Source organism: Tasmannia lanceolata, unplaced genomic scaffold (assembly GCF_043159265.1).
Source record: "Tasmannia lanceolata isolate RefF3 unplaced genomic scaffold, GAP_Taslan_0.1 ptg000002l, whole genome shotgun sequence".
In the NCBI taxonomy this organism is placed as follows: domain Eukaryota; kingdom Viridiplantae; phylum Streptophyta; class Magnoliopsida; order Canellales; family Winteraceae; genus Tasmannia; species Tasmannia lanceolata.
The window spans coordinates 57,257,753-57,268,123 of record NW_027518679.1 but is presented as its reverse complement, the minus strand read 5'-3'; the positions used below and the strand labels follow the sequence as shown (position 1 = coordinate 57,268,123).

At 39.5% G+C, this 10,371-nt stretch overlaps 1 protein-coding gene across 5 annotated transcripts in view; it reads left to right on the top strand.

Moving 5' to 3' along the window:
* The first annotated feature begins 888 nt into the window (after positions 1–888).
* ATSUV3 (ATP-dependent RNA helicase) overlaps positions 889–10,371 on the top strand; it is a 43,637-nt gene continuing 34,154 nt past the window's right edge. The window contains exons 1-7 of one of the 5 annotated variants that reach the window (XM_077391530.1): positions 936–1,067; positions 2,667–2,780; positions 3,097–3,158; positions 3,604–3,727; positions 4,209–4,330; positions 4,461–4,651; positions 7,726–7,866. In XM_077391530.1, coding sequence (XP_077247645.1) covers positions 3,609–3,727; positions 4,209–4,330; positions 4,461–4,651; positions 7,726–7,866 — 573 coding nt within the window. In that variant the 5' untranslated portion in view covers positions 936–1,067; positions 2,667–2,780; positions 3,097–3,158; positions 3,604–3,608. Of the gene's footprint in view, positions 1,068–2,666; positions 2,781–3,096; positions 3,159–3,564; positions 3,728–4,208; positions 4,331–4,460; positions 4,652–7,725; positions 7,867–10,371 lie in introns of all 5 variants that reach the window. The other 4 variants (XM_077391535.1, XM_077391541.1, XM_077391520.1 and 1 more) reach the window with 4 other exon arrangements.

Below are 10,371 nucleotides of genomic sequence, written 5' to 3'. Positions count from 1 at the left end.
AGCAAATCCCTATATAAACAAGAAATATCTTTAAAAACAGGGGAAAAAACGGGTGACCCACGGGTCCACACTTCGTGACCCGTAAATTTTTCCGGGTCATTTTGACCTAGGTCTTTGACTCCCACTCTCTCAAGTCTCAACATGAACTTTTAGTGGGGCCTAGCAATACTTGTACTACAACTAGTACTCTCTCTTCGCAAACTCTTTGGTATAAGCCACTCTTGGATGGCTCTGGTCTTCTCATCATCCACTTTAATTGCTACAAAAGTTAAAACAAAATGTAGGAAAGCTAGGCTAGTTGTCATGAAATAACATTTTTTAAGGTTTACATTGAGTTTTCCACCTTTCAAGATTAGAACAACCCTCAAATGTTCTACATATTCACTTTTATCATAACTATAAATAAGAATATCATCAAAATAAACGACAACAAATTTTCTAATGAAAGGACGAAAGACTTGATTGCATTTTTTGAGTACTTAGATAAGGTCATCTCAATGATTTAGTCAGTGAAAAACTCAATGAAACAAAGAAGTACTCTGCCTATGTTGTGGAATTTTTTTTCCATGCCTAGAACATGTATCTTTCATGCCCAAACGTGCCGGCAAGCCAACCATGTATGCATTAGAGCTGATCTTCTCAACAACCTTACACTGCCCAACCTTTTTCTGATTTTAGCTTGCTATAGATGCCGCAGTGAAATCTCTCTTACCAAAAGAGTAAAATAATAAATAAAAGTTTGCAAAGGAAAAATATTTATAAAAATGTTTTTTCATACAGTCCAAACAGGCCCACTGGATGGGCCATCAGATAAACGGCCCCGATCATCAACGACAAATGAAACGTGTGGAGTCGATCTCTCAAGCCTTTTTAGAGGGAAAAGTGGAGCCCTCGTGGTCTTTCCTTTTCTAGACCAGAATTTCGGGTACCTTCTCTTACTCCTCTTGTAGATTCTGTTCCAGACTTCATTTTTGATGTATTATAGCGGCGAAACGAAGAACCAACACCCATGGCTTCTTCCTTATTCCGTCGGAAATTCATTCCCATTCACTCCCTCAATTCCACTGGTACGTTTTGAAACCCTACTTCTTCTTCTTCTTCTTCTAAATGTTTTTTTGTTTCACATTCTCTGCTTCTCTCGTTTTCTTCTGACTATATTAGGATGAGAGTTTCCATTGTGTAAGGCCTTATACTCCAGTATTTTCCAAAAAGTACTGTAGGATGATCCAAACCGTCCACTTGATGTGCCACAACGTAAATAGGTTGTTCCCAAAAAGCATCTTCGTAGGATTATCCTAGCAGTGCAATCTACAGAGGAACTGCGTATTTTTTGGAAATCCCATTGAAATAATTTTTGGGAGACAACCTATTTACGCTGTGGCCCATCAAATGGACGGTTTGGATCATCCTATGGTGTAAGACCGTTTGGATGATCCTATTGCATGAAATTGTAAGTCTACATTCTTCACCTTTGTTTTGTTGTTATTTGCTACGTGCCTAATTAGCTACAACACAAATAAACAAAGAAACATCATAGCTCAAAATTGGGAGCCCCCCAGTTGGCATGTTTAAACTAAACTTTGATGGCTCTAGCTTTGAAATTCAGGGTCTGTCGAAGGTAGGTGGAATATTGAGGGATTCATTGGGCGAGGTATTACGGGCTTTCTCCTGTCTCATTGGGACGGCGGATGCTAATGAGGCGGAAGTAAAAGCCGTCCATCAAGGTATTAAGTGCCTCCCAAAAGAATCCTTGAACTCAACGATTGTGGAAGGAGATTCAATGAATGTCATAAGGTGGCTAAGAGGAGTGGCGATACGTCCTTGGAGGTTTGCATCCTTGTTTGATGAAATTGAAGATCGGATAGGAGATTCTTCAATCGTACTCAATCATATCAGGAGATCGGCTAGCCATGAGGCGGATAGTCTAGCCCGTGGTGGGGTGGGGAGGCAGGGGTTGGAGATGTTTCATTTTCTCCCCCGTGAATATTTTTGTTGTTTTCTTTTTATATTTCTTTATTCTGTGCCTATTGTACTTTGGACTTGACTATCTCGGTCTGCCTTTGCAATCATTAAAAAAACAAACTAATAAACAAAGAAAAAGATAGAAAAAGAGGGGGAGAGAGGTTGATCCGAGGCAACCGGACCTCCTAACGGCTCAATTCAAGAGGAACCATGACTCTCCTGAAAAACAAAGTTTCCTTCTTTGCTGTAAATTTCTCTTTTATTTTTCATTGAAACACTACTACTTAAATGCAAGCAAAAGGTAGTGCCACGTCAAAAGTCCCATCTATCCACTTACAAGACAGATCACCAATAACTGACCCCCACAAGCCTAAACTACATAACCATAATCTCACCATAATTTCAACCAATGGAATGTGGTTGTTATTAATGTTGTTCCTTATAAGAAAATCTAGATGGATTTAGCATTTGTCTATTGTATATGTAATGCTGTAATCCTGGTCAAGCATGAGAGAGCACGCCGTAAACAAGAAACCTTTTTGACAAAGGATTCTTTGATTTTAAACAGCTGTGGAATGGCATTGATGTGTAAAACCTAGGATCAGGGCAATCAATAATCATCTAAAGTATGCCGTGATCACCTATGCAATAATTCTAATCAAAACACTATAGATCTATTAATCTAAATTGATCTAACCATGCAGATTATTAGAATACAGAAGAGGAATTAGGACTTATCTCGATCTCCCATGGCAGTGATCGATCGGGCTGGATCTTCTACCGTCTCTTTGGGTTGCCTGATGTCTGCTGGGGAAGAGGTTAGTTAGATGACAGCATAGACCAACTCCTTTATTTATAGAAAAAGACTTCGTAGAGTTTCACCCATAATATAATTCTAATTGGCTTAACCCATTTAACCAACTAATGTTGTTGAACTTAGGGCTACACTAATCACCCATGTATCAATAAGGATGAGGTGATGAGATGCACTGATTACCCTTATACCCTTTATTTAACTCCAGTAATTTCACTCTTAATCTCGTTCTTCAATCTAGATTGTCAATTTTAGATCAATGATTGTCGACATAAGATCTTATACGATGTTCTCACTAGCCGGGTCTTTCTTTTCTTTAGGCATCTTTACACCTAAATGGCAGAGTTTGGTTGAATTGCTTGAAATGTTTTTTCATCTAAAGGTACTTCCAAATTTTGAAACCTACTCTGTGCATTGCAAGTTATCTTCTACTTTAACTTCCCTTCCATTTGGCTGAACTGGATGTGAATTCAGTTTCTTGTGTTATAATTTTCCTTTTAATTGAATTATGACTCTAATTTTTCCGATTTTCTCATTTTCTTATATACCTATTTCCTTTTCTATGCTCACTGTGTATTTCATAATGCTCATTACTCATTATCTGCCTGCCCATCAACAATGCTGAAGTTGTTAGTGACATGCTTTAAAATTATATCTATAGATCTCTCTCTCTCTGTCTCTCTCTCTGTATATATATATATATATATATATATATATTGATGAAATGACTACAATTTGCATGACTATTTATTCGGGGTTTATTTTTAACTTTCCTTGTGTTTTTCCAGCTGAGTTTCTTTCTTTGGTGCGATTATGTTTTCTGGCAGATACTATGACACCATTTCCGATGCACTTGGAGCTGAATCTTCACTCTTTACTTTGTGTCTGGCATGGGTTAAGGCATTTCAACAGTTCCTCGGTTGCTCCAAAGTTTGACTTGACTGACTTGACGTAAGGAAATAATAGAAATGATCACTGCAGTGTTCCACTAATATGGATACTTTTCTTATTAGATTTGCTCGCATAAATATGTATTATTTTCATCTCCTAATGGCATTTTGTTTCCTTGTCCATACGGAGGGCATTTTGGTCATTTTATGCCTTTACTTGTACACATACTGGACTTCTCCTTTTTTAATGATGATTTGCCATCTACTGAAATAGCCCGTATTCAATTCTTAGGAACTATAGAGATATTCGAATATACAAATCCTGTTTTTTTTGTTTGAAATTCTGTTTTAAGTGGCTCATATCACCCATTCCTGGCATTTGTCCTTGTCCCCTCGGTGTTGATATCATTGTTAATTCTGTGAGGTTTTCTGAGTAAATGCATGCTTGAATCTTTTCGATCAAATAAACTACTACCAATTGCAGTATGCTAGATATATATTCCTTAAACTAAAATGCGTGTAAATGATGCGTGTAATAACAGCCGCCCTCATACTTGGTACCCAAATGCTCGGAGAAAGAGGCGCAATGTTTTTTTGCATGTGGGCCCTACAAACAGTGGTAAAACGTACCATGCACTTAAACGATTGGAATCAAGCACTTCAGGTAATTGTTGTGGTCCGACTTTTACCAGTTGACTCTTTGTTAAGTTTTTGGATGTTATTCACATAGAAAAATACAGAGGACATTTGACAATCCTTATGCATATTAGATCACATCTTTGCATTTGTTATAGGAGTATATTGTGGGCCTTTAAGACTTCTAGCTTGGGAGGTGGCAAAAAGGTTAAACAAGGCTAACATCCCCTGCAACCTGATTACTGGACAAGAGAGGGACGAGATTGATGGTGCACAACATAATGCAGTAACTGTCGAAATGGCTGATGTAACATGTGAATACCAATGTGCTGTTATTGATGAAATTCAGGTATGCCAATGGATTATCAAGAGAACTACTTTACATCTTTGAGCAACTGATGTACTCAATACTATCATTTTATCTTTCTCTTTTGAAAATTTCTGTAGTTTTTGTATTGTTTTTGTCTGTTAATTATGGTCCGCATTACTTCGTCGTCTGCTTCATCATTTTGATTTTTTTTTTCTTTACAATTTCTGATCCCAATTATATCATTTGCATTCTCCTTCATTTATATTCAAACTTCTTTTAACGCGTATCTAACCATTACTTTTCTCACTTCGTCAAATGCAATTTGATTGCTTGGAATCTTTGGCAAAACAACCAAATCAGTGATCGAAGACCAATCAACTAGTAATAAACATAAAATTTATTTGAAGTACCTAGAAGGGATAACAAACCATGAAAAATTGCTGCTAAGTAGAGAAAACCGGCAACGAATCACTAACAATCCAGGAGAGTTTTGTAACCATTGTTTGATCCCTAAGAAATCCTATTAACCTCTTAATAACTCAACCAACCAAACGCCTCTAAATATATTATTGATATTAACTGTTGATCATAGGCCATACCCTACAGCCAAAACCATCTAAAAGTAGCAGTAGGACTCTCTTAAAACAACAACAATTCAAATTAAAATGCAACCCAGAGGCCTTATGGTTTAGGAACTAGAGGTGATGTCTGAAGTAATCTAATCAGTCCCTAAATGTTAAATCAAAACCACATAAATTCATGAAATGATAAAAAAACCTGGTATCTTAATCCAATTAGTATTGGGTGGGCCACATTGTGACGGCATAAACGGGCCAAATTCATCCTCTAGTCATCTTTTGTTCGATACCTTTGTCAAGGTTCTCTTGGTTCAAGTTTCAAAGATTTCAAGGGCGCCCCAAAATCTGAGGTATCACTTATCAGCAATATACTGAGACGTTGATAGAATCACACCATAGTGGGCAAGAAATTAACCACGCTCCTAGTTGGGGAAAAGTACTTTTGTCATCATGGATGTGAAACATGTGTTTAGAACATGACATGCTTGTCTTTTTTATTTAGGGACTATTTGATTGCAGCAAACTGACCAAAGAATCCCGTCATTTGATTAAGATAAGTTGTAGTGGAGGAATAACCTTTTTTGGGCTTCCTGGAATTCAATACATTGATGCATAATCCTAGCCTTTGTGACACAGGATGGGTACGAAAAGATCACTATAGATGTAACTTTGATACCTAGATGATGTAGGACAGCCAACTGGAAACAACTTCTAGGTTTAGGTTTAGATTAGAATGTAATGGGCTGTAAAAATAACATGGAATTATGGGAACAAACTTCAATAAATTTAGGAAACAAACTTGAAAAAATTTATGGGTAGGGTTTCAAGACTATTTATCAAGGTATAGAAGGGAGTTACAAGTCTGGACAAATTTGTTGATAGGATAAAAAGGTGAGGTATTTGGGTCTGATTTAAGGTTAGTAAGGTTTGTAATTACAGATATTACTAGGGAATTGACTGTATGATGCATGGCGATTGAAGGACTAATACTTTGCTCTGATACTAAGCTGATGTAGGAGTAGGACGGATCTGTGGAAAGGACGTTAGGTGTAAAAATGATGAGTGAAAATTAGGCTTTTAGATCCTAAAATAGGTTATTAGATTAGGAAAATATTTCTATATGGTTTATGATTTGTTTTGTACAGATGTATGCTGAGAAGGTGCAGGCATATGCCGGGTGATGATGCTCAAATCCGGCCGGTCGAACGAACGGCTATGATGGCACTGATCCTGCCTGTTGACAGCTTGACCTACGACATGCGCTCAGAGACAACAGGTTAGGGACCACGCGGAGTTGGAACTCCCGGGGAACCCTCCAATGCTCAAGTCAGTTATGAGATCAACAAAATGAGAACTTAGCGTCGGAAAGTAGTGTGTTACCTCGGGTTTGGAGAGGAGGGTTGCCTTTTGTAATCGGAGGTTCCATAATCCAGGGTATGGTGTATTGGCGCCGTGCTATTTGCTGCTTGAGGTATCGACACCTGGCAAGGTACGGCTACCTAAGGGAGGAGTCGATTGTCGATTGGACGCCGCTGGGGCGCAATGGACCAGTACGGGGAGTGGAGGTGATTGGAAGGTTTGGGGGAGTGGGGCAACAACTCAGTAATTGTAACTTGATTCACATAGTTTAGGACTTCGAAAAATAGTGGTCAGAACTTGACTAGGCTTGTAGTTGTTAGGATCTTGGAGATGTGACTTATGAATCCCTTGAAATTTTTTCTTAATATTCTGTGTTCAAAAAGTGAAAAATCAGTATCACAGTCGAATGATGAAGTTGTTCACTGCGACTGCAAGATTCATTATTGGACAAGTTGTCTTCTGAAATTTTCATAAGAAGTATTTTTTCTTTACGGTGTGTTCAGAAAGTGAAAAATCAGTGTTGCAGCCGAATGATGATGTTGTTCAGTGTGAGATTCATTATATGATAAGTTATCTTATAAAATTTTCATATGAAGCCATGTAACCTAGCGTTCCTAATTTTATTCAATTTTAACTACTATTATTTTCACTTTGTTAACTGACCAACTTCTCCAAAAGCTTAAGCTGTTGGAAAAAGGCGTTATTTATCTTTTATACTTTAACACTCCCCCGCACGTGTGGCCCACTTGGCAAACACGTGGCACATGTGGTCCCACTTTGGGCTGACCATTGCATGTGGATTTTTGCTATCCGGGAGGTTTGAACTCGAGACCTTTGGCTCTGATACCCTGTTAACTTACCAACTTCTCCAAAAGCTTAAGCTGTTGGAGAAAGGCGTTATTTATCTTTTATACTTTAACACACTTGAACCACTCATTACATTATTTCATAATTTTTTTTGGTTTTGAACTGCTGCTTTTGAACTTGTTAGAATGTACCGTGGCTTTGCACTTGATTGTTTGATGACATTAACATAAATCATCTTCTAAGGTTGAGAATTTTTTTTTAACAATTCGTCTTCCATGTTCTATACCTTTCTAGATCTCTCAAGGAAAAAATCACTTTGTCCTTTCTTAAGATATTGTTATTTCTATTTATTTTGGTGTTTTATTTCAGATGGTAGGATGTCGGTCAAGGGGATTTTCTTTCACACGTGCACTGTTGGGGATTTCTGCAGATGAACTTCACCTTTGTGGAGATGCTGCTGCTGTTCCACTTATTCAAGAAATACTTCAAGTAACAGGCGATGTCATCAAGGTTAGTACATGTCTGACTCGTACAATAATTGGTTTTTGTTCAACTTGTTATTTTATTTTGCAATACGTTTAAATGTGCCTATTGAATGCACATCAGAGAAACCCGCTACCCAAAGTTATTGATTGTAACTTCCATACCCGGTTTATCCACTCTCTCTTTTGCTAGTTTATTCGCCTCCTTGTTTGCTGATCGGGGCATGTGCAAAAATTGGGGGCAAATGGTCCTGCAACAATCATGGATTTCCAATATAATGTCTGACACTTTCCACGCCCCAGATGCTGAGTCATTCGCCCATGCCATGACATTGGATGAATCTCCCTCCGCCTCATTGGATTCGCATATTCCTATTGGGGCCAGAGAAGGACATCCAAATCCTATCATTTGAGACGCGAATCAGACCTCCAATCCCCGCTGGATCCGGTTTTCCTTTTGCTCTTCCACCGAAGTTAAGTTTTACCCAGAGAGAGAGAGAGAGAGAGAGAGAGAGAGAGAGAGAGAGAGAGAGAGAGAGAGAGAGAGAGAGAGAGAGAGAGAGTTTTCTCCCTCATAATCAACTGCCCGTTGCGTATAATATCCGCAATGGAATATGGGGATAGGACACCCTCGAGTTTGGCCCAAGCAACCAAGTCAACCTTGATGTGTCTGAATGTATCCTGCCGAAGTATTTTTATGTCTTCAAAGATTCTTCAGCTTCTCTCTTGCCATAAATGCCACGTGATAGCATAGGCAACGAGGTTCCATAAAACATGACCTATCTCGCCGAACGGGCTGCTACTCCAATTTGATTTAATTCTCTTGGAGCGGTGGAATACCCAGGAGAATCCAAAGCTCCTAATGATGGCCCTCCATAGATTAAATGAGAAAGGGCAGTGTAATCAAACATGATAAATGGATTACTCTGCGTCCCTGCAGAGAATGCATTGGCTTACCAAAGATATGACGCCTTTTAAGCCTATTACATGTGTTGACCTGTCTATTTGCCACCGTCCAGGCAATGACCGCCACTCTAGGCGGGCCTGATAACTGTTATGTGCTTGAGAACTTGGTTTCTGCCCCATCGTCACTACCAACCTTCGAAAGAAGGAACAGATGGAAAAAGAGCTCGAGATATTAGGGGCCCAAACTCTTTGGTCTGCACCGAAAGGGGAGCAATACTGCGATTGGAGGAGAGGGAGAAGATGGGCTAGGCTAGCTATCTCGTGATCCTTCAAGTTTCTTCTCATCTTGATAATCTAGTCTATCTTCCCCTCCCTATTTCTTTTCATGTAATCGCATACGACCGATTCTCTATCCCTTGCTTAGGGGAATAGGTCATTGAAGTCACTGTAGAGTTGAGTTTTCCCTAGCCAGAGGTCAGGCCAAAAGCGAACCCCCTCCCCCCACCCGCCCGGAGTCTAACACACGAATCAAAGAACGGCCTCGAGGCGCATATCGACTTCCATGCTCCTGATCCTTTCCCTGTAGGCGGGTCCTTACACTCGTAGTCCCCCCCCACCCGCTCTAGTATTTATTGCCGATTATTGCATGCCATAAAGCTTCCTTCTCCTCCCCTTCCTCCACAGCCATTTCCCCGAGAGTGAAATATTTCACATCTTTATTCTGTCAATACCAACCCCTCCTGCACAACTTCTCCTAGTGCATTAGATGTTTTAGTCTGCTCCTGGCTTCTCTTCCTTCCCATAAGAAGTCTCGCTAAATTCCCTTTATTCGCTTTGCCACCTTGGTTGTGATTTTGTAGAGGGACATGAAGTATACTGAGTTACTGACATATTTGCCAAAGCCGCCTTTATTAATGTGCTTCGCCGTCCAAGCGATAACTATTGTCTTTTCCACCTAGAGAGTTTTCTTTCAATTCTTTCAATCACTATGTCCAATTGGCGGGCTTTAGGCTTTTCAATTCCCAATTGCAAACCGAGATTGGTACTTGGCGTTTGAATAGCTACACCCAAGAAAGCTGCGTGTTCCGCTACCTTATTGGCCTCTGCATTTACGCCCGCTAACATGCTCTTATGAAAATTGATCCTCAGCCCTTACGCCATTTCGAGCCTTCTAAAGATTCTCTTGATGTTTCTTGTGTCAGTTAAGTTTTCTTTAAGGAAGATTAGCCTATCTTCGGCAAACTATAAATGGGTGATGGAAGCCGAATTTTTGCTTGGTACCAACGTGCTAATGAACTTTTTTTCTTTTGCTTTTGAGATAAAAAGGTCGAGAGCCTCGGCAAGCATAATGAGCAGATAGGGAGACATTGGATCCCCCTGTCTTATACCTCTTGAGCTCCTGGCGATCCCCAGCGGGCCCTAAAACCCTTTCTTTCCTATATGAAGTCTAAGAAGTTCCAATTGACATCGTCATAAGCCTTTTCTATGTCGACTTTCACTATGATTCCACATTCGCCGCTTCTTGCGCTTGTGTCTCGCAATGAGGATTTCTGTCAATATTTGTCTCCCTTTGACAAAAGTTCCTTGGAACTTTGATATGATATTCCCCATAACCATCTTTACCCTC